Source organism: Lepisma saccharinum, chromosome 1, assembly GCF_977018435.1.
Source record: "Lepisma saccharinum chromosome 1, izLepSacc3.1, whole genome shotgun sequence".
Classification (NCBI taxonomy): domain Eukaryota; kingdom Metazoa; phylum Arthropoda; class Insecta; order Zygentoma; family Lepismatidae; genus Lepisma; species Lepisma saccharinum.
The window spans coordinates 185,487,203-185,512,520 of NC_139229.1; the positions used below are offsets into that span (position 1 = coordinate 185,487,203).

General features: G+C 36.3%; 1 protein-coding gene across 4 annotated transcripts in view; it reads right to left on the reverse strand.

The window, feature by feature from the left end:
- Positions 1–25,318, reverse strand: part of Tmtc3 (Transmembrane O-mannosyltransferase targeting cadherins 3) — a 74,748-nt gene that overhangs the window by 15,921 nt on the left and 33,509 nt on the right. For all 4 annotated transcript variants that reach the window (XM_083144218.1, XM_083144210.1, XM_083144224.1 and 1 more), the window contains exons 5-12: positions 19,281–19,380; positions 18,767–18,882; positions 17,709–17,881; positions 14,731–14,986; positions 13,317–13,465; positions 11,174–11,392; positions 10,776–10,869; positions 10,092–10,309 (exon numbers count right to left, since the gene is read on the reverse strand). In XM_083144218.1, coding sequence (XP_083000344.1) covers positions 10,092–10,309; positions 10,776–10,869; positions 11,174–11,392; positions 13,317–13,465; positions 14,731–14,986; positions 17,709–17,881; positions 18,767–18,882; positions 19,281–19,380 — 1,325 coding nt within the window. The remainder of the gene's footprint in view (positions 1–10,091; positions 10,310–10,775; positions 10,870–11,173; positions 11,393–13,316; positions 13,466–14,730; positions 14,987–17,708; positions 17,882–18,766; positions 18,883–19,280; positions 19,381–25,318) is intronic.

A 25,318-nucleotide genomic window follows, 5' to 3' on the forward strand; every position in this document is an offset into this window, starting at 1 on the left:
AGTAAATGAAGTCCACACAGCAGAACCTTTAGTTCCAGAACCTAACTTGACTGAAGTTAAAGATGCTATTAAAAGGCTAAAGAATAACAAAGCACCTGGCATTGATTTAATACCAGCTGAGTTAATTAAATATGGTGGAAATTCATTAATATGTCAAATTCATAAATTAATTTGTTTAATATGGAATAAAGAAGAAATCCCTCAACAGTGGAAAGAATCCATAATTGTTCCTGTGTTTAAAAAAGGTGATAAAATGAACTGCAATAATTACCGTGGAATTTCTCTACTCTCAACAACATACAAACATTATTTTAACAAGACTAACACCATATGCTAATGAAATTATAGATGATTATCAATGTGGATTTAAACGTAACAGATCAACTACAGATCAAATTTTTCACATCAGACAGACACTTGAAAAAAAGTGGGAATATAATCAAAATGTCCATCAGCTATTCATTGATTTCAAAAAAGCATATGATTCGGTCAAAAGAGATAAATTATATAATATATTAGTAGAGTTTGGAATACCTAAGAAGCTTGTTAGTATGATAAAAATATGCACCAGTGAAACAGAAAGTAAAATTCGTGTGGGTATTAATATGTCTGACAAATTTACAATTCATGATGGGTTAAAACAAGGAGATGCATTATCTCCATTGCTCTTTAATTTTGGCTTAGAATATGCTGTAAGGAAGGTAAAAGAAACTAAAGAAGGACTAAAATTAAATGGTGTGACTCAGTTGTTAGCATATGCAGATGATGTAGACTTACTGGGGGATGATGTGAATACAATTAAGAATAATGCTAAAATATTTTTCAAAACTGCTAAAGAGATAGGTTTGGAAGTTAACAAAGATAAAACTAAATATATGCTTACAGGCCGAAACCAAGTGTTAGGTAATATTCAAAATCTAATTATTGATAACAACTCGTTTGAACCAGTTTCCAAATTCAAATACTTAGGAGTAATATTAACAAATGAAAATTATATTAAAGAGGAAATAAAAGTAGGCTTAATTCAGGAAATGCACGTTACTTCTCTCTTCATAAACTTTTGTCTTCTCGTTTAATATCTAAGAAACTAAAAGTTAAAATATACAAAACAGTAATTTTGCCTGTAGTATTATATGGATGTGAAACTTGGTCCCTTACATTGAAAGAGGAACATAAATTGAGAGTATTTGAGAATAAAATCCTTAGGAAAATCTTTGGACCTAAAAGGGATGAGGAGACAGGTGAGTGGAGAAGGTTACATAATTTAGAACTACATAATTTGTATTCATGTCCAGATATTATTAGAATTTTTAAATCAAGAAGACTTAGGTGGGCAGGCCATGTGGCACGAATGGGAGAGGAAAGAGGAGTTCTTGTTGGGAAACCTGATGGTAAGAGACCTGTAGGAAGGCCAAAACGAAGATGGAGGGACAACGTTGAGATGGACCTAAGGGAAATCGGTAGGGATGGAAAAGAGTATATAGAACTTGCTCAAGATAGGGAAAGATGGAAGGCCTGTGTTGCTGCAGCCATGAACCTTCGGGTTTAAGAAGGCTAGGGAGTTAGTTAGTTAGTTAGTGCCTATTGGACACGCATTTGTCACTGTTGACCATATGTTCTCATTCTTATGCATAAATGTTATAATTTAAAATCTTCGATTTTTTTCTTCTTTCTTCAAAATTTATTCAACGACGACTTGCATATGAACATGGGCAAAGCAGCTAACTTATGAGAGATGCATTTCCACATCCCAGTCTTTCATTTTAATAGACAATGTCATCATTGGTGTGTATCTTCAGTCAGCCTACTAACATTTTTTTAATCCCAAGCACCAAGTAGAGTTCGCAACCTTCATCTCTGCATAAATCTTGCCCATACAGAAATCTAGTCATGATGCATTTTGTCGCAATACTGTAGGAAGGGGCATGTACTTAAGTTTTTGTTTGTTACTGAATGGTAGCCCATAAGCTTTGTCTTCCAGGACAAGAACAACAGGGTTATCTTCCCTGGTACTACTTCCTCCTGGCGACATACATGCAGCATTTTCTCAGACATTCATTCTAAATTGCTCTTACAAATTAGGATTCAGGTTCACCATACTCATAAAAGGAAGATTATGTATTTTTAAACAAAATTTCTGGACTGTAAATTGTAACTGAATATAACATATGCTTATATGTTCGGAAAATAAACAATGGAAAATAAACAATCTTCTGGAGAAAAGAAAGCAAAAGAAAGGTTGAAGTAACCTCCCAGAGGATGCTGATATTTATTGTTTCATATAAATTTATTTCATGCATCAACACCACCTCCGAATGACATGGGTACCTGGGGGAAACCCTGATGCTGATCACATCACCCCCACTCACGACCGGATCAAGAAAGTGTGGGGCATTTCCCCACACCCCCTATACACCTTCATGGCGTGGTGCTAAGCACAGGGAAGCACTTTACCTTGTTGTTTTTTTTTATCAACAACACCTCCATGAAGGTCCCTGTAGCTTAGTCGGCGCACATACCTGAGAGGGATCAAGAGTATTCCATTTATTTAGCCATCTGAGTTATAGCCGAATAAAACAACAATTTATTGGAAGTCTAAGCTAGTGTGGGATTATTATATTTGGCAGCTGAGTGTGTTAAAGGAAGAAATATAATAGAGAAGTGAGTAATATATATATGTACACTTCGCAACATCTTATTTGATTGCCCTGAAAGAATTCTAAGTCCCGAAATCATAAACTTAGCAACATTGCACTTCTGCTCCAGGTGAGAGTAGCCAACTTTGAGTAGGTCCTTCCACTAGACGATAAACTCTGCGGTGATAAGTTTTCAATTTAACACTTTCCATGAACTTAGAAACTATAAACCGCTATTATAATACACAATCAAACAGATATAATAAATTGGAAAAAGAACCTTGAAGGATATTTACGATTCTGCTTGCTCGACTTGAAATTTGGGGGGTTTGAAAAACTGAATAGAGTTTTTCTCCACCTGGAGGAAATTGCCATCAAGTTTGTGCAGAAAGAAGCAAATTTGTGAGGAGCTTATGCGACATTTTGTTTACAATACCTTGCATAATATCGAACAGTTCTCAAAAACATACATTTTACACGACTTATCGAGAAAATGTGCTTGAAACACAGGAAGGTGGGAGTCTTCATAAACGTCAACATGTTTTTAAGTATATAAAGTCATTAAGTTAACGTAGAGCAGTTGGTTAGGCGCTGCTATCCTTATTTTTCATCAAGCGTGAAAGGTCGCAGGTTCAAATCCCACCCTCTCCTCTTTCTGTTTTTTGCTTGCTGAACAGATACCGTTGATATTAGAATATTTAAAAAATGCATCCGATGCACACTTGAGGGACGTCCCTTCTGCGCATATTTCCCCTTAGAAGTTGGAGATTTCCAGGATTTAAAGTTAAAACTGTTCTTTTTAGTTATTGTTCATATGTTGTGTTAACACACACATCATGATTAATTCACACATCACATATATGTATTCGGGATGCAAAATGTAATGTTATTTAAGTTATGTATTGTTTGTTCTTCACTGACACCTAAAATATGGATTATTTAATTTCGATATACTAAAAAAAGATATACAGTTATGTTAAGTAGTGATGTAGTGCAGTACTGTAACGAAGGAGAGCGTTTAATGAGTTCAAATTGCTAAGATTGGTAATTTTATGTCAGTTCCTTCGTAATGACTGTTGTCAATCCCCTCACCACCATCTTACCAAGCATCTAAAACTAATAGTAAATCGCATATTAACATAAATAAATTGTTATTGCGACGAAGGCTGATTCGATAAGAAACTACTAATAAGTATTTATATAGTGAATGACAAACAAAAAATTCAAAACCTCATAATGATCATTAATTCCTCACTGCTTTGTATCTAACATGTTTGTCTTCTTTGAACAGAAAGTACGAGTATCAAATATAACAAACTTTCCGCACTAACTTTGCAATATTCGAAACCACCATTATAGACTTAGCTCTATGTAACTTGATTCTGTGCATTCCATGTGGCATGTGACTTCCTCCTATCATCGAAATAACTTTCTCTTACTATTTCCTTTCCTCTCGTGAAATATAGACACCAATGTTAACTTCTTAGCACGGTGGATAAACTTTACACCCAACGATATACTCCTGAAAAATATCCTGCCTAGGTGGAGAATCGAACCTATGACCTCCCTCGTAAGAATCAAGCATGCTACCTCTTCTCCAGGTAGCTCATTTTAAAATTTGCTACCAGTTTGAAGAAACCAATTCACACATAATGTTATATCTATAATTTCCTCATGGCAATTTTCATGAGGAAACAAATTCAGATAAAATCGAGAAACGCTGAAAGGGAAAAATGATGAACATGTCTATTGGCGTTTTGTCATATTTTGTAAATTGTGTAAAAATTCCGTGTTTTGAACAAGCAATCTTTTAGTTACGAAGTATTTTGTTGTTTGTTTAAAGTAGGAACAGGAGAGCGAAAAGGAGTCATTTGAACCAGACCCCGTTTGACAAGAAACTTCAGCTTTTTTCCAAAGACTGTATGAAAAGAGAGAGGAACGTATGAAATATAAAATTTGTGTGAAATTAAAATAATGGAAACCTTGAAAGATAATACTAACGAACTTCAAACTATGAAAAACATATTTTCGTAGTGGAAAACTCCAAGTCATTTTCGAAATATGAACTTGATGTTTTTCTTTATTATGAAGTGGAGATATGGGACGATACGATCCCTCAGCAAGAAAATTTTAAGTAAGCTACCTCCATCTTTTTCAATGGTCATAATTACTAATTAGGGTCCGAAAGTTGATGAAAAATCAACTTTTTTTCTGGCCCTTAAAAACAATGCTAAACCTGATATCATGTCCGTTTCCCTTCAGTTAGTGCCAGAAAACACTTTCTATTTTACATTTTTTTTTGCATTTTTCGGCCTTTTTTTGGCTTTTAGTTTATTTGTCAGTATTTTTAACAGTTTTTGTTGCATTTTTTTGAGGTTTACTTTTCTCCTCCCCTGTTGTTTCGTGCATTTTAAATGCATTTACTAGTAAAACTTACATATTTAGATTTCTTGACATGGTCCTTTTAGCAAATTCACCATGAATCGAAAATACGGTCAATGGAAAAGCATAATATTATTCTTAACTGAAATGTTTGGCAATGGATTAAAATACTTTGTGTGAATATCTACTTTCAGGTTCTTTTTCTGGACACTATTATCGCTTTAATCTGTAGTTTTAAAGTAAAATTTGTCACAATATACACTCTGGTATACGCGAAGCAGAACTGTATTTTCGGATGCTGGCCGACTATAGTATCATAGAAGGCCTACTCTGAAAGGAGATGAATTGGTTGATTTGGTGTTTTAAGTCAACTTTATACAGAGTAAGGCTAATCGGGACTGGACCTACAGTTTAAAGTGGAATCCGAACCGAGTGCATAAAATAACGTGAACCGTGTGGTGTAGGGGGATCGTTTGCTTATGGAATGGAAGGTCACCTACTTCTTTGCGAAATCTTTTTCGGGAAGTAAACGGCTTTGGACGAGAATGCTTATCTACGTTTCTTGGATATTTCCATTGATATTTATGCGATTTATGTCCAGCATTTCCGGATGCAGAAAGTTGACATGTAAGTTCTTAATATGTGTTAACTTATAACAGCTGAATGAAAGGAAAAGTATCTCCCAAAATCCTGCCAATCACTGAAAGATTAAAAACATTAGTAGAAGCATTACTTGAGGCATGCACAGTGGCGACGATTATGGAGTGTGGAGGGGCAGATGACCCAGCACTATGCTAAACATTATCTACCAAGGGAAAGAAACTGTCCTTGCCCTCCCCCTTCCCCCCACCTTGCCCCATCAGTTTTGAAACCCAATCGCCGCCACTGAGCATGCATCGCATAAATATTTACAGTAATATCATATAATATTATATTACGTTATTAGAATACTTCGTACTCGGTAAATAAAAAGGAAAAAATAATAAGGAAAGGGTGGGATTTGAATCTACGATGTTTCGATCTTGACGAAAACAGTAAAAAAACGAAAGTGCTTTCATCTAACCAAATACTCCAGCAGACTGCTAACAGAAAGCTCAGTAAAACACGTTAATCTCAGTTGAAGCAACATTGTGCCGGAGTTTCGAACCATTTTTCGCCAAGAACCAAGGAAAAGACACACTTTGCAGAATCGTTTGGTGTTGTGCAAGGTATCTTTACTAAACATTTCGCATAAAATCATCATAAATTTGCCTTCTTGCATTCAAATGTGACCACAATTCTTTCCAGGTGGATGAGAACCTGTTCAGTGTTTCACAATGCACATATATTTTCCTATTTTCAAATTCAGAACTAAGAATCTTGAAATATTTTCAACATTCATATTTCTACTTAACATTTTTTTTGTCTACTCATATATTTTATTACTGCTTTAGGGTATCTTTACTTTATGGAATGTGAAAGAATGAAAAAAAAAATCACGAGCATTTTCATTCAGGAAGAAGAAATGTTGCAAAGTTGGCTACTCTTAGTTGGTTCTGAAGCGCTATGCTGCCAAATTTACGAATTCCGGACTTTGAAATTTTTCAGGGCGGTCAAATAAGATGTTGCGAAGTGTACATATAAATGCATCTATAAAGTTAAAGTGAACCCTCATATGTAAATTAGTGAGCTTAAGGGCTATAGTAAAATCTGCAGGGAAGACGAGCAGAGCCATGCCTATTGTGTCAGAAAAAAGGTTGACAGTAGACTCGAGATGCCAGTCGCATGGTCATGCCTCAGTAGCTGCCGTGGTAGAGCTTTGCCGAGATGTCCCAGCAGTATTTTTATTCATTGCCTGCTGCTTGATCACCATAGCTGCTTTTTAATTTCAAGTGGCCCTATATTGTCATGTGCAAGGGCAAGACAATTGTTTAAAGTAAAGAAATGTAATTTGCAAGGGCACTCAATTTTCATATTTATAGAAAAGTACAGAGAAATTCTAGTTTCAAAATGGAAAGGAAATATTTGTGTAGTGCAAATAAAAGTCTTACTTAAAAAAAAAGGTAAAAGTGCTCCCCTGTGCTTTGCACCATGTCATGAAGGCATATAGGGAGTGTGGGGTTAGGCCTCACACTTTCTTGATTTCAGCCGAGATGGGGGTGATGTGATCAGCACCATGTCCCTGTCTGCCTTTACCCCCCAGTTTCCTCCAGGTACCCACTTTATATGATGCTGGGTGGGCTGGGCACTGCAGCAGTTTGAACAGGGGATCGAACCCTGGTCTCTCGCATCGTTCAGGACTTAATGTTTGTTGTTGAGACAATGCTAAAGAAAGAAGCACATTTGTGTGCAAGAAATGTGCAAAATTGTTTCATTATGAATGTTGTGGCTTAGAATTTCGAACTGAAAGCCACGAAGCTACCGATTTGCTTTGTAAAGATTCTGAAACATTGTTTCATCTGATCCATTACATACGTTTAAAGTGATAAAAGCCATGATTGAGGGAATTAGCAAACAGCAAATTGAAAACATGGAAACATTACAGGCTGATAATAAACGACAGGCTGACTCCATTAATAGTTTAAAGGCTGATATCTGCAAACAGTCAGAAACATTACAGGCTGATAATAAACGACAGGCTGACTCCATTAATAGTTTAAAGGCTGGTATCTGCAAACAGTCAAAAACATTACAGGCTGATAAGTGTAGACAATCTGAAACATTAAACAATGATATCGGTAGACAGTATCTAATCTATATTCTTGATAAAAGTATAAAAGTGAGGTTTTCTCATGAGACTACAACCATTCTACATTAGCTAATAAAGTCAGCTAATGAATAAATGAATGATTTGGTGTTTTAAGTCCACTTTATACACAGTAAGGCTAATCGGGACTGGACCTACAGTTTAAAATGGGATCCTAATAAAGTCAGCTCACAGACTAATTTGGAATAAAGGGGTAATATCAAATATTGGCTCGGTTATTATTACTTACCTCTTGGTGTGGTAGTTCGGGGCATAAGCTAGGCCTATGCGACCATGGGTATGCCGATAGCCATGCATTGAGGTTACGTGTTATAGTGGAGCCAAGACACTGATAAGGCAAAATCTTCACATTTGTTGAAAGTATATTTGCATTATAATTGTACATATATAATAAATCCTTTCATTTTATCTATGGCAGTAATGTGTTTTAATTTCTCTGTGTTGTGAAATATTGTCATTGCCGAACACTACCCCTGTACCCGAGTTTGTGTACTTCAGCAAGTCTCATCGTTCACCGAGGTGCATTATTCAGTTATTATTATTAAATATAATACAACGACTGAATACCTCGTAAATAATAATATATACAAAAAAAGTAGCAATGGAAAAAATGTTTGCCATATCTTTGTGGCACGTGCAATAAAACACACAAAAATACTTTGTTCAGAAGAATCATAGTCTCCTATACCAACAAGATTGCATGAAACTACTACAGTTTTATTACATATCGATAAGGTTCTGAATACCGAGATAACTAGAATGATAAAATACTTCGTGGCACTTAGTGATAACATACATCAACCTTTTGAGGACCAGAATTTTTAGGCATGAGCTTTCCGAATGTGTTGCGATGTACAAAAAAAATTGAAGCAGCATAACTACTGTATTTACTCATGTATAATGCACACTTTTTTTTCCAAAATTTTTGACCCCCAAAACTGTTGTGCATATTATGCATGGTATAGTTCGAACAGCCAACATGAAACTGAGCATGTTTTCACTGTCACTACTGTGTATAACACCTAAATGTCAACAGGCACAAATACAGATCACCAGGTTGGATTTCTTTAGTTTAAAAGAAAAAAACAAAAACGAAATGGCCATTTCGCATGATTTTTCACTTTGTATCGGAGCATTTTGAGACTGAGAAAAGCAGCACCGTTCTTGTAGAATTTGAGCGAGTGTTGCAAATTCATGACGTAATTTTGTTATCACTTTCTTCTACTACAGAATAAACAAGGAGGTTGGTGTACTAAGAAAGAAAATCATCATTTTTGATTAGTGGCAAATGGGGTGCTGGGTGGGATATTCAACTTCCAAAATTATCAAATTTTTTCCCTCAAAAATGAATTTTAATGGGCCTTTCTTTCAAAATTTGGGGACACTAGTGACATGTATTTGAAGAGCTCTTTTGTCATGATTACTTGCAAATTTGAAGCAAATTGCATCCATATGTCCAATGCCAGAGCCAGATTTCAATAACATTGTAGTCCTTTTCTTAAACACTAAAACTAACTGTATTGTTTTGTTATTTGAGAATGAAAACTACAAATTTTGCATGCACTGAGTAAAACATCGATCAGAATTTACTTTCTAATCAAGGTTCATTTGAGATAAGTCTAGTTTCTTCCCTTGGGTTCAAATTCTGACCTTGGCATGGGTGTTCTTTGTGAATGTCCATTCATCAATTCTATCACATCATCACTCATTCTCACCTTTGCGATTAGCCACAAGTGGCAGAAATGTAAAGCAAAATAAACCACATCAATCAATCATTCAATCTAGTTTCTTTCCATCAAAATTTTTGGAGGGCAGAGCTGATACTGATGCTCAAAATCTTCCCAATTCTTGCCAATACAGATGCGGATGATCGTAAATTGTCACAGTTAAAATTAGTTCAGTGTGTTGATTAAAATTAATATGCAAGTGATCCACTGCAATTATATGTATCAATGTACGACGGTGTTACATCAAAATATTCAACAATTTCATTGGAATATTAAAATAGCTGTATTTAATCATAAACTTTTCACACAACAATTGAAAAACGTTACTAATTTCCGGGATAAATACACTTTGCAAGTGGTACACAGCACTTTTGCAGACCCCACAAAATACTCAAATTCCATAAAAGTATCGGTGAATAAATTTCCAATGAGACTGTCCAATAACAGATATTGACAGTATCAACTCAGTTCTATTTAAGACATTAAATATCATTACGGAATATGGTGCAGGCAATTATAAAAGCGAAATTGCTGTCTGGTGCTTCCACATACAATTGAAAATAAAATAACTTTTAACTGATTACGGAGTCATGTTCTTACCTGTTTAGCTTGAGTAAAATGTCCCCTCTGTTTATGTATGCTTGCGTATAATCTGCACGCATGCTAATAGCTTGCCGATAGAGGAGGTCTGCTTCTTCTAACCTTGTTTCGTTTCTTGCTATTAAGTTGGCAAGATTTAAGAATACATTTAAATGATTTGGAGCTATTCGTGCTTGGTACGATTCACCTGGTTTTGCCTTCGGAAGAAGTGATTTTGCCTAAACAAAATAAACAACACAAAATTAGACAAACAAGCATGCTTGTCTTTAGACACTAATTTATTGGTCATATTTATAAGGTAAATGTGAAAAGATTTTTTTAAAAAATGTGCCTTTTCATATCTTATTGTTATTACTGCAAACATGTTACGGTGACTTGAAACAGGTTAATTAACATAAAACTCAGATTACTTTTGCTTCAGAAATAGTTTAAAATAAACAGCTTGGAAATAATGAAACTTTTAACTTTCAGTATTTTTTAAATTCCAAGTAGTGTTATTCCCATCCCACTTTTAACCCATTATTGTTACCCGTCTACTTCGTAATTAAGAAAGAAACCTTTCAAAAATTCACAGAGCATGGAATGGCACAAATTATGGATTTACAACAAACAAGTTCATAAATCTCCCTTGAAACTGCATACCTTACTTTTCTAAAAAAAAAAAAAAAAAAAAAAAAAACCTACCTTCAGGTATGCATCTTCAGCTTCTTTGAACATTTTCAGATTGTTGAATGTTCTACCAACATTGATGTGTGCTCCAATGTCATCATGTTGAACACTACAAGATGGGGAAAAAATAAAAACTTCCAAATCACATGTATTATTCAATAATAGGGGGATAGTAAATGATCAATTTGACTTTGATTGTGTCACCGAAATGAAAAATAATGCATGTCAGTTCTCAATAAAATCCTGCCAAATTGACATCAATTCTCGAGAAAATGAAACTAATGTTATCTAACTTTTATTGCTGAAAATAATGTCGCTACAGTGATATTAAAATTCAAGAAAAAACAATTTCATTCATCCAATGTAAGAATGGTATTCATGTATTCTGAGAAAGTATTCAGAAACTTTCCTACCTTACTGCTTTTTGAAAATAATCCAGGGCTTCAGAAAACCTCCCTTGACTTTCGAGAGCATGGCCAACATTGTTGAAGAGCTTTGCATTCCTCTGGTTTACCTTCAGTCCAGCCATGAAGATCGTGTACTCACTCTCCCAGTCCCAATTGCGCACATATGTTTTAGTGCCGTGCACAATTAGCAAAAAACTCAGCGACAACCAAGCAAATTTTTTGAACCTAGGAATTAGAAAAAAATATAATTTAAAAAATTAAACAGAAAATTTTTATGGTACAAACTAATGCACAAATTCCAAACAAGATAATAATTACACATTGTGCTGAAAAAATATACTTCTATCTTCTGTTTGTCTGTCAGTATAAATAAACAAACTAAAATGGATCTCTAATAAGTATACTGGTGCTGCCATCTAGACAACAGTTGTAGTAGCTTGATGCAATGGTAATGGTAGTACTAGAATAACTTGGGGAGTAGGTGTACAAAATTACACGCAGGTGGGTAAATGCGCTGACTGCTTATGTTTTGCATGTGGTGTGTGCTGATTTCACAAGGGATCCAAGAAAGGAACAGTGAGTTTGCATCAAATTTTGCACAATTGGAGATGCTGCAATGATTACACAAGTATCCGGGGAAGAAAGCTGTACATGTGTTTGAATGGCTTGCTCAGTTAAGGGCTGGTTGCATTTTAAAAATTGCAAAATCGCTCAGACCAGTGTGTATTTGCAGAAGGGAATTACTTCAAGGGTGATGGCAGCCAATAGGTGCAAGGTGAGTTTTTGACCAGATGGTAGCATTAGTCCTAAAAGTTTTGGATACCATCTCATGTGTTGAATGTTCATTAGTAATGAGCGCAGTGAAGACACCAAAAACTGTAAAATAATCACGCAAAAAATTACTTTGAAGAAAGGGGGGAGAATGGCAAGCTCACTTTATACTCAGGTGGGCTAATTGGACTACCATCAGATTAAAGATTATGTATATTCAAATTTGGACTCCAATGAAAAACTAACTAGTGCACCTACGTAAATACGAGTTACACCAAAATTTAGCTTATTCAATTCTGCGTTAAGCAATCTATGTTAACAATTTTGTGAAATATTTTTTCTTAATAGTCATACAATATGATCTTGGTCTTGTTTTGAAGCTCCTTGCAGCTGTTTTTAAAAACCCATTATAATTGTCAATTCATAATGCAAAATGAATTTTACACAGATTTTTAATGAACAGAGTAAAGATGTGTGTTGAACGTGGCAACACCACACGTTCTGTCACTGATGTGATGTTCGTTAAAAGGTGTAAAGTTTTGGCTGTCACTACGAGACTTTACTCCGTTGAATAAAAATCTGTATAAAATTGGTTTCACAATGTGAATTGGCAATTATAATGGCTGCAAGGAGCTTCAAAACAAGAACTAGATCGTATTTGTAGGACTACCTAATAGTAAGAAAAAAAGTTTCACAAAATTGATAAGAATTTTTTTTTGGCAGATTGCAAAAACCGGAAGACTAAGAATTGTGTTTAAAACCTTCCTACCTGCACTGTATTTAAATTTTTCATTTGTAGAACTTCAAAGAGAGGAGTTGTTTGGAAAATACAAAAAGAAACAACTTTTTTGTGTTCACAATAAAAAGTCGAAGGTATACTAAAAAAAAAATGTTACCATAGCTTAAGGCAGAATTGAATAAGCTAAATTTCGGTATAACTCGTATTTACATAGGTGTACTGGTTAATTTTTAATTGGAGTCCAAACTCCATAATCTTTAATCTGATAGTAGACCTACAGTTTAAAGCAGAACCCAAAACCATTATGCAATATGCCTTCACCAGAAATCAAACCAGGGACCCTTGATCATAAAGCGACAGCATTAGTCACCACAGTAGAAGGGAGGGCCAGGAAATACAATAATAATAAACCTCTGATAAAAGAGTTTTCAAAGGAGGGTCTGGATAAGTAAAAGGAAAAACAAACTAGCACAGGCTAACAAAGAATGGCATGAAGTAAAAAAAATGGGAAAACCATTATAAAAAATACAATAGTTCACCAAAAAAAAAGAGCATATCTTACTTCTTCAAGGCAGTAATTGGACATGCCAAAATGTACTCATTATAAAATAGAACTGCTAATTGAAATATAAAAATTACCTTTTCTCAGTCAACAAACTCCAGCCATAACCAATTAGCATGCAGAATCCCATTGATGGAATATACAAGATCCTCTCAGCTATTACAAATCCAACTGGGAAGAACAAGTTTGAGGCTGGCAGAAAGGGCAATATCAAAAATGCAAGACTCTGCAATAGAAAGGAGTTACATGTAACAAATGTATGGTTAAAAACTACAGCATTGCAAACATTTTAACCATAAGAGACTATTACTTTAAATTTGATTTGTAAATGCAAGACCAATTTTTCAATGCCGAAGTAATGGATGAATGAGTTAAAATTTTTGGGTGCGTCGGCACTTAAGGCCATTCTACACCCTTTAATATATTTGGGGAAATATCTACTTACCTCACAATGCTGAAGTAAGTATACTGAGAATTGAACAGCTGGTACTGTTTCACTATCAGCCAATAGGCACACATTTCAGTTTAGAAATTATCAAATTACCAATAATTTTACTTATAGTTTTCCCGTAAGCAAATGAGACTATCATTGAATGAACCATTTTCTTACCTTGATTTTGGGGAATAAATCTCTAATACACAGCTACTAATTTTTAAATGTCAAAAATCCATCCAAGTTATTAGATTTTACAGGAAATGTTCATGCTATTTTATAGGGACATATCAATTTGAAATTTTAATTGATACAACCAATAACTAGTATTTTATGGATTTGATATTTCATGTGGACAATATCCACATCAAAACTGAATTGTTTATTGAATGTGTATAACAAGAAGACTACAATAAGTTTTGATTTTGAAAGATAACCTACCTTATTTATACACTTTACAAAAACAGGGTACATGAAGTATATTTTATATTCAAATGAACAGTAACAAAAATTGCACAATTAATGCACTAAATTACAGAATATTTATAGAAATATCAGATGGTTACAATTAATGTCCCATATCTATTTTATGATGGTTGTCTGTTTTGCTAATAAATGCACATTACAAGATGACTGACACTTTAGAAAAGAAACTGTATTTGAAAGACAATGCACATGCATTTAGGATAATAAGTAAACAGCTGCATTGTGATGTTATCACAAGCAAAAGCAGATTGAACAAGATGTCCTTGCTCATGCAGGCCATGTTCCTGTTTTCAAAGAACTCCACCTGATAGATATATATACCTCTTATGCCACTCACTTTACTGTACTGTACATTTACAATATCTAAATTAATACTGTTTTCCCTCTGAAATAAATGGCACTGTGCAGTAAATAAAATGTTCCTAAGTTGAAATAATATCTGGTACAGTAACGAAGTAATCGCTGATTCTGCTTTGCCTTTTCTAACTCTTCAGGTTAATTAAGATGACAATGTAATCACATGCTCATGCTAAGCAACAGCTTCGGTACAGATTAAAGATAGTAATACATACCATTATAATAATAGTAGACTGCTGCCTGTTTTCTGACAATATACCAGTATAGGTCAATTGAAATAAAGCTGCATACGAGGTGAGGGTAGCTATGTTACGAGGGTCAAAGAATGACTCAACGAGAGGTATAGTTCCCATTGTCCAATCACAGCATAAGTCACATGGAAAGATTAGGAGCCACAGGTTAACACTAAATAAATAATTGTAGGACAGCTGTCGAGTTGGAGTGGGAGCAACGGAGGCAGGATTGTCAAATCTGGAAGTAGAACAGACAAAAAAAATATTACACACTTGCTAAGGAACTTAAATCTATACAAATGGTCCATGTAGGCATGGCCAGCTTGTCCCCCGCCCCTTTCTTTTGAGGAAAATTCAAAAAAAAGATTCCCTGGTGTTTGCCAAAAGGTCCAGCTAAGTCTTAAGCACTACAGGCTATTACCATTGCCTTGGCGTGGTACTACCGATCCATGCAAAATTCCGAAACATAAGCCTCCTGTTTCTCAGTAACTATGAGGTCAACAGAAGACAAGACAATTTTTGCATGTGTTCATACCTTGATAGCATTAACAAATACACCAAGTTTCAGTAAAATCTGAATTGCTGTGCCTCATGGCCTGGGTGATTAGACATGGAATCAGTATTCCAAAAATATTAAAAAGTTTTAGTTTAATTTATTTTATAATTTCTTTTTCTTTATTTATTTAGAGAACATGTGAAACTGCTGCCTCCAGTTTGTATTTTTAATATTTAGTATCACATTTCTGCTACTTTCGGCTAATTGTAGCAAGGAGGATGAACGGTGATGCTTTTATTTCTTTTATTTATTTATTTATTTATTTAATGAGAGGTTACAGCTTCCCTCTCTTTAAGATGAAATTGATGAAGGGACACTGACAAAGAACATCCAAACCCAGGCTGAGACTTGAAGCTGGGAACTTCAGTGGTGAAATCATAAGTTGGCCACTAAATATGCTCAACCACAGAGTTAGCCTGACTCTAGTCTCAAGAGACATGAAATTTAACTTTAAAATAGTATGTACAACTTAGAAAAAATAAAAACAACATTATATGCACTGAATGTGTACAAAAATAATATTTAACATGATTTTTTTTAAAAATGAAATTCACTGACTTTCAAGTTACTGTCATTGGATTAGTCTGTAAAGATGCCTGTGAAGTGGCAAGTAAGTGAGAAACAAAATAATCAGGGCGACTGTTTCTTTCCAAAGGTTACAATGTTTTTCAGGAATAAATTGTCATTTTTGCTGGTTCAAAATGAACTATATGTTTCTATTCATTTCTAGAGTGATACTACATTTTCTAAAATTTCTGTAGTGCAAGGAGCTGCGCTTCATTCTACACAAGCACAGTATTTAGATCAAGACACGGTAATTCTGGGAATGGCTTCATTGTTTTTCAAAGTATTCACCCTTTATATCGATACACTTTTGCATACGCTCAAACCAATTTTGAAAGCATTTTTTTCCACACTGAAGCTGATACCTCAGAAACCGCTGTTTGGAATGCGTCAACAGCTGCTTCAGGCGACACAAATCGCTCACCACGCATCTTATTTTTCATGTGTGGGAACAAAAATAAGTCATTAGGTGGTAATTCCGGTGAGTACAGACAATGAGTCATTATAACACCATTAAGCCTTGTTTCCATGATTATGAAATACTAAATATGCTGACCAAGGCAGTAATTTATTTTATTAAAAACATAAACTGCCTTGGTCAGCATATTTAGTATTTCATGAGTCATTAATTCAACATTTTTACTGGACAAGAAATCGAAGTTTGGTGTGTTGAGTGGGAACTGGCATTGTCGTGGTGAATAATAATGGAACGATTTGGGTTTGTTTTATGCAATTCATTGATGACCTCTGGCAAATTGTTGTATACCACTCAGCATTTACAGTCCTTCGATCTTCTAAAGCTATTGTTGCCACATGTCCGGTATAACCGAAGAAACAAGCAATCATTTGCTTGGCAGCACTCCTCGAACGAACAACTTTTGTTGGTTTCGGCTCACTTTGAAACACCCAAACAGTGGATCGCTGTTTAGTTTCGGGTTTGTATGAATAGATCCAAGTTTCGTCCCCTGTAACGATGTAGTACACCAAAAGTGACTTGCCTCGGTTGAATTTTTTTGAGCATTTCCTTACACCAATTTACATGAGCCTGTTTTTGAGCTTCGGTCAAGTTGTGTGGGATCCAACGGCTTGAAAGTTTTCGTACGTTCAGATGACCATGCAAAATCGTATGTATTGCTTTCATGTCAATGTTCAAGGATGCCTGAATCTATGGTATGTCACATGCCGAACTCTCTCAATCATTTCACACACAGCATTAACATTACTGGCAACAACAGACATGGATGGAAGACCTTCACAAAATTCATCACTGAGAAATGTGCGACCATGCTGGAATTCGGAAAACCAATTGTACACAGTTTTATTGGATGGTGCTTCATCTCCAAAAGCCAAATGAAGTCACTCGATGCATTGTTTCGGTGTTAAACTAATTTGAAATCATAAAAATTCATTGCCCGAAAGTGTCCACGAGAAATTTCCATTTCTCACACGAAACTACTACTTCAAACTGCTGCGAAAATAAACAAATAGGCTTAAACAAACAATCAAAGATAATTTAAACATAAAAAAGATCTATTCTTCCGATTTTTATAATAGCGGAAAACTAGCACCACTGTTTGCAGAAACTTTTCCAGCAAGCCTCGTAGTATGTTTTTCAGAAATGAAATATCAGAGCTCTAGGTTACCATGCTCTGGAAACAACACAGTGTGGTTTACGTAGCTTGCTTCTACTATTTCCTCATAACTGCTCCACCAATACCATACCAATACCAATACCATAACCATGCTTCATCAGTGAAACTGAATGTGGAAAAAAATATTCTCTTGGTTAGAAAGCTATTATGCAAAATATTTTATGAAGTTATTGTTATTACACACGTACCTAGTAAAAACAGGAAGGCGAGCACCCATTATTTGGAGCCGTGCAAGGAGGAGACAGGCCGTGGTTGCTGCTAGCACTCCCAATCTCTTGGTAACGTCAGATGTCCACGAGGGTGTTGCACCCTTTCCACTCAGCATGGACTTCACGAGGTACTGCAGGTCTCCCACATGGAGCTGGAAAGACAATTTAACCCATTCATGCTCTATATTATAAAAGATACATTATTTTACACTCTGGCTGCTTCTAAGCAGAATATTTATTATGAATAAATAATATAAGTGAATTTTGCTAGGGCTAAGCCAGTGGTACCCAAAAGGATCAGTTTAAATTTATTGTCCAGTAGTGCATACTTTGGACTCCTGGCATTCAACGTGTTCCACAAAATTCACATGCAATACTTTTGTGAGTTTAGATATCCTGGAAATTATGCAAAAATTTGTTATATGTGGGGCAAAAAGGTTTTGGAATGAAATGACAAGTATTTTAATATTCTGATCGTCTCATATGAAAATGGTGAACTGAAATGGTACAATTCCAATGGCATTTATAAATACAGAATTCTGAACTAGTTTAAATTGCTATGATTTTCAAGTGTGGTATCAGATCTATTAAATAGGGAATGGGACCGATTAATCGGTACTCTATCGGTATCGGCCAATATAGGCATATCGGGGTATCGGTTTATCGGTAAAATTACTGATTATTTTACCGATCCAATATATCGATAAATATCTGATAATTTAGTGCAAAATTCTGCCATTTCTTTGTAATTTTTATGGATAATCTCCATACCCTACTTTCTAAAAAAGTAAATGCCTAAATACGCAACTTCTCTTTCACTGCAGTCACCTTGAAACACACATTTATGAAGGAGGTCAATGAACCTTTCAGGTTCTTCAAGGACAATTTCTAATTTTATATCGGATCGGTAGAATATCGGTAGGACCATTTCTAATTTTATATCGGATTGGTAAAATATCGGTTATCGGTACTTTATCGGTATCAGCCAAAATTTCATATCGGCCCATCTATACTATTAAATATATCATCAAACTTACCTTTTGAGCTACAAACAGTTCATACACTGCACATACACCAGTTATAGTTATTCCTTGTTCCTTGCACAGCATGGCAATGGTAACACATAATGCACAGAGCATAAGATGTCTCCAACCTACAAGGAAAAAATAATGGTTAATGAGAAATTTCCAAAACATACACACCAAAAACATATATAGTATGTAAGGTCAGTTAGAAATTATTGAATTTCTACATTCCTATAAAAAAAAAAGTTCTGTATACACATTTTGGGCATTTAAAAAACTCACCCAAGGTGCAAGATAAGGGATAAAGCAGAATATTCTCAAGTTGAATAAAGGAATATTGAACAAGCTTAAGCAATACTAAAATATATCCTTAGAAAATATCAGTAATCATGACAACAATGGAATTAAGATATTAAGTAGATTAAATATAATTATGCATTGACTTAAAAAATAATCATGAGCATATATGATTACATAAGAATTTTGCTGAACATTCAAATTTCCAAACAAGATTTCCAGTGCTTACCTGTAACTCGCTTCTTCTTGGTGGACTTGGTGTAAAACATAAAGGCTGCTAGAAAGAACACAGAGGAGAGTGTCTCAGCCCTCCCAACCACTCCTGTCACCTGCAACACAAGGACGGCATTCACTATACACATGTATAACGAGAACACAAGGATATTTTGAAACATTACTCTTATGGCAGGTGAATTATAAAGTAATGCAGTATATTTATTTTGTTAAAGATAGACTGTGTTGCACGAAAATTTTGTTTACATTAATAAATTACTTGTAAAATTAACCACTGATCTTAAGCAGATTATTTTTCGCCTTAATCAATGTATGTGACAAGTGCAAACGTGCTTTTACATGTCTTTGGTAGAAACAATAATTCAGTTGTATTTGAATTTTTACTAGGTATGTACCAATATAGTTTACTGATGTAAGTGTTAGTGCAAATTTACTGATACAGATAATCTATAGCCAGTGTGCCATAGACTATGCATTGCCCACACATAATCTCTATGTAGTTACATATGGCACTATACAACTTAGAGTTTTCATAGTCTATATAGACTGTGTTTGAAATTGGAGAAGTGATAAGAAATAAAAGTGACTGCGGTTGTACTGCATAGCAGTGTCTTCAAGGACTTCTAGCAGCTTCACGGGAATTCTAGAGTTACCATACAGAACAATAGTTAGATGTGTAAAAGCCTTCAGTAAGGGGTGCCCAAATGTGACAGATGAGCCTCTGCCACATCCTCCAGTGCAAGTGAAGAACAAGTGAGGGCTGTTCTGTTTCTGAAGATGGATTGGCACCGTTGAAGTTGAATTTGTGAGTTAGCATATCAGACAGAATTGTTGCACATTGTGAAGGAAGGCCCGGAAGTGAGAAAAATTGTATTCTGCAACACATGAGCATGAAGTAGACGCTTTCTCATGCCATATCACCATGCTGGATGAGATATGTGCTAGATCATACAATCCACAAAGGACACACCAATCTAATAACCAGGACCATTACAGGTAATGTTATTCTCTTGGTATTAGTCTGATGCATATCACATCCAACACCAGACCATCACTGTACAGTCTTACTTGAAATATTCAACCACAATCTGCAACTAGTTTTGATGAATAAATAAAAATGTTTTAGCGTAACCCACCCATCATTTTGCATGATTATCTTTGAGGACCTGTTAGAGAAATTGTAGGTGAGGTGTTCAATTGATGGTGTCAGTGCTCTACCACCCATTGTACAGAGGAACACATACAATTGAAAACTATAACACACATTTTTCATGCAGTACACCACTCCATAAGAAGGATCAACCAAAACACCTGTACCCAATGGCTTCCTGCAACTACATCATTGGTAATGGGTTTTGCACAACAATGCTGGTTACTACACTGAAGAACTGGAAAGATTTGAAACAAGTACATTTTATGTATATGTAGTAATTATACATTTGAGATGAGAGTTCTTATGTAGACAGTGAGTGGTCCTGAATGGTTAATTTGTGAACGGTTTAAGTGTGGGAAGTGTCTGAGAGTTTGATAACTCACCCAACATGTTTAACAATAGGGTCTGAAAAGTGACTCAATTGAGTTTGAGATGCTTGGTTAGGTAAATTCCCCTGGCAGAGTAGGTGGGTAAATTGACTGAAAACCTCAAATTAATAGGTTTTCAAGAAGAAAGCAACATGGGACAAGCAACCCTCATCTAGTAAGTAGTAAGTGTGTTATGCTACACAAAAGAAATTGAATAATTAGGAAGTTAATGAAAGATCAGCCCCAATGAAGACTAAAAGCTTCTCTATTACTCACAGTAAATACGGAGAAACAATGCAGTCATCGGTGTTTAAAAAAAAAAATGAAAAAAAATGTATACAATCAAACTTTGTATAAATTTATACAATATATAAAAAAGTAAAAAAGGAAAGAGAAAACACTCACCAGACACTAGAAAAACTCAAATTTTCGTGGCCACAAGCTTCATATCAGTGGTAGAAAAAAAGAGCAGAAATGGAAGTTAGACACCTGAAATGTTGCCAGGCCTGGATCAAAGATGTAGAAGTACTGAAGAACTTGGTTTGTTTCACCTTGTTCAGGCCAGAGGTGTTTATAATCATGGCTGATATGAAGGCCCTCTCCCATCTTTGCATACTGAGGTGTTGGCAGATTGGGGTAAGAGGTGGATGCAGTTGTTGAAAGGGATGTTGTGATGGTTGGTATTGACGGCGACAGTAAAGTCCAGGTTTTGGGTTGAGGAACAGTGGTTGTTGATCCTGAGGTTGAGGGCAGTGGATGTTTCCTTCAGGTAAAAGCCACCACAGATGTTGCAGGTGAGAATGTAGATTAGGTTTGATGTGTGCAGGTTCCTTTGGGGTGGAGGGTGAATTTGTCAGTCACAGTGTGAGAGGTAATGAGAATGGGTCAGGTTTTGCACCTTAGACTGTTGTATTTGTGAGTGGGATGATGTTGGTTGCATGCTGAAGGGGTGTTGTGAACCAGGATGTTTTGGAAATGGGTGTATTTAAAAAAAAAAACTCTGGGCTTGTAGATAAAGATGTTTATATGTTTGGGGCCAGGGAGGAGGGATATCCATGGTTAACCAGGCCTTGGTGTAGGTGCAGATTGAAGTTCTGTCGGGAGATGGATGAAGTGTTGAGTTGAGGTATTGCCACCTGAGGGTCAGGGAGAATGGGATGTCTTTCTAGGTGTGAAATAGGTGGGAGCTGGAGAAGTGTAGGCACTGCATGTGGTTGGTGGGTTTGATGTGGATGGAGGTTTTCAAATGACCTTCCTTAACACATTGAATCCCATGCTCGTGTGCACGAGCATCCTGAATATGGCGAGTGTCCTATGCACGTGCATAGTACGGGTATAGCGCCTTGAATAACGTAGTGTGGAAAAGGGCACAGTTCTGCACGCTCTGGCTGGTTCAACTCAAAAATAATCCGCTAGAGGCGCTGGTTTTGAACCTGGTGCTTGGTATTAGTCTGCTTATAATGGAAGTAAATGGAGTTTTTGCTGCAACGTCTGATTCTTTTACATGAAGCATTTCTATGAATGTGATAATTGCTATGATATTTGGTACAGTGGTCGCGAAGATATTAACAAACATTCTAGACAGTCGACCACGTCCTGTTATCGTCATACTTTCGTTAATAATACAGGAGAAAAAATATGCATGGAATGCTCTTGGCAACTAAATTTTTGTGTATGAATTAGGTTCATTATTATTATCATCATCATCATTTCTTTTAAAGATATACACACTGAAGCATTTGTATTTTGGATATTTACTGTCTCTTTTCTTTCGCTTTAAACTAATCGCGGCGATGATGATAATGATGATATGGCGTATTCGCATGCTACTTGTTACTTCAGTCAGAAAGCTCCTTAAAGGAAGGGTGCTCAGACCTAAGCGACGTGCTACAGGGGAGTTCCCAACTAACAAGCGACATGGTGCCTTCAGTCTATTGGCAAGCGTTCGCTGTTAATTGTGCCAACAACAGATAGGCGACACGAAAAACCACAGATTACAACAACAGATCTAGGCGACACGATAAGTCACACGTGTCGCTTGTGCGTCGCTCAAACTGGGCCATTTCCTCAATAGCTTGCAACATGTTGCCGTGGTTTGTTGTTCACGCATGCATGATGCAATGAGTGTCTTGCTTTAGGGAGATTGTGCACCAAAGCGACAAGGGGGACGTGACACTTGTCGCTTGAGGATTTCACCAACCGAACGCTGGCCGGTGCTTCCCATCATGCCGTTACGATGTGAAATGTTGCTCTTGATTGGCTCGTTTCCAAGCAACAATGTTGCTTCGGTGTGAAAGTTGCCTTGGACCGAAGGACCCATGTCGCTTTGGTGTGAAATCCTCGTATTGTTTGTCGCGTGTCGCTTTGGTGTAAAATCTCCTTGAGGAAACGGTGCAGTCAGAGTTTGTGTCCCTACGGTTCAAAAGGCTGCATTGATTACGGACTGCTCGCTTCCAAGGGACACTTGTGGTTTGTCGCCTCGGTATGAAATATTATTCAGGATACTATTTATCTTCTAATAACATAGAAAAATAAAACTCTAGTACACAATTGAACACCTGACATCCGGAATAACTTTGCGATGTTTCTTCTTGTGTTACGCATGCTATTTATTTATTAATTTTATTTTACTTTTCTTTCCAAATTAATGCCATTTCGTGACTGCAAATCACTCCACAAATATAACTGTTTCTATCAATTCACGTACCGCCTTTCAAGACAAACAAATCTACATAATATATTCCAAAAACTAACAAAGCCGCATTACTTTCATAAGAAAATTAGCACCGACATTGATCGCACTGCCATCTTTGTTTCTCATCCGTCTGGGGAACCAGTTTCTTGGGTCATTTTCCACACTATGTTATTCAAGGTGCTGTAGTATGGGCAATATCACTTGAATGTTTGGAGTTACAATGCTGGACCATGCTTGTGCAGAATGTTCCTGGGAGTTCTTTTGGCATGCCTCTGCATTGTGCTGTACCCTGGTGGTAAAATTTTGAATCGACTTCTCATTGAATGGAAAGCACATTCATTTCATTGATTGCAGTACTAGGCCTATATTTTTAGTGCTTTATCATCACTCACAAACACACACACATACGCACACTTGACCATGGGTGCCCATATGGGGGCAAGGGGGGGGGGCTCGAGCTCCCCTTCCAATGGAATATAGTATGCTAACATTACTTTTTATGTTGATGACAGGATCCATTTCAGTACACCCTACATATGGAATCTTGAAGAGACCCCCCTCCCTGAGAAAACTCCTATGGGCGTCCATGCACTTGACCAATGTGTTTACTTGAAATATCGAAAGAAATGGAAAACTTATTTATTTACTTGCACACCGCCTGTGTTTTATACTAAGGGTAGTATTAGAAGTACGGACTTTTTCATTATATGAAAAACAAGGACTATGTTGAACATCTCTAGCACACGTAAGAATACACAGATTCTAATTGTTTCTTTTCTATTGTGTAGGCAAAGAAATTGCCTTTATTTTTATGTATAACACATGTATAGCAAGACCAAAAAATAAATTGTTTCACATTGTTCAAAATCACATAAAATGACCGGTTTTCTGAGATATTGCCAATTTAAAAACCCTGGGATTAAATGTGTTAATGAGCACATCCATATCCAGGAAAGTGATTTGGTTGGTGGAGTGGGTCCAGGTGAACTTGATGGAGCAGAAGTGGTTGAGATGGATAGGGAGCATGAAGATGCAGATAAAAGTCAATAAAACAGAGCCAGAGGAGGGGTTTTAAGGGGTTGGGTCTCCAGGAACTCTTGTTCAAGCTTGCCCATGAAAAGGTTGGCCTTCAAAGGTGAAATTGTTGCATGTGATGACAAGGTGGGTCAAGAAGTTAGTGCTGGGGTTGTGGGTTTCAGTCTGCCGTTGAGGTAGAATTTCATGGGGCGGAGTCCATGGTAGTGAGGTATGTTGGTGTAAAGAGAAGTAATGTCGATGGTAGCAAGGATGGTGTTTGGGAGCAATGGTGGAAGTCAACAAAGGCTAAGATTCTTTCAGAGGGTGAGTTGTAGTTGGGCATAGTGGGTCTGCCAAGGTTGCCAGGTTTGTGAATTTTGGGCAGTAGGAAAAAAGTGGTACCTATTGTGAAAACTGATACATTATGTTGGTAAACATTACTCTAGTCAGAGGCATGGCATGCATGTAACTGGTGTTACCACAGGTAACAGCACAATGTAAAGAAATTAAAAAGTTTTTCAATAAAATAACAACATTGTTAAATACATTGACCAACAACGTTGCAGCCGAGTGTATATTGCAGAAGACATTTTTTCTGCAGCAGGCCATTCCGCTACCCTCAAGAGGTAACAAGAGGAAAGGGTGCCAATGCAAGAGAACAGCGGGGAAAGACTTAGAGGCAAGTGTGCTAGGGGGTTATTCATATGCCTGTTTACGGGCCCAGTTGGCAGTTCGGTCTACCGGATCGGCAAGTGTTGTCACATTGGATTTCCAGAAAAGACCTAAATCCCACCTAAAAT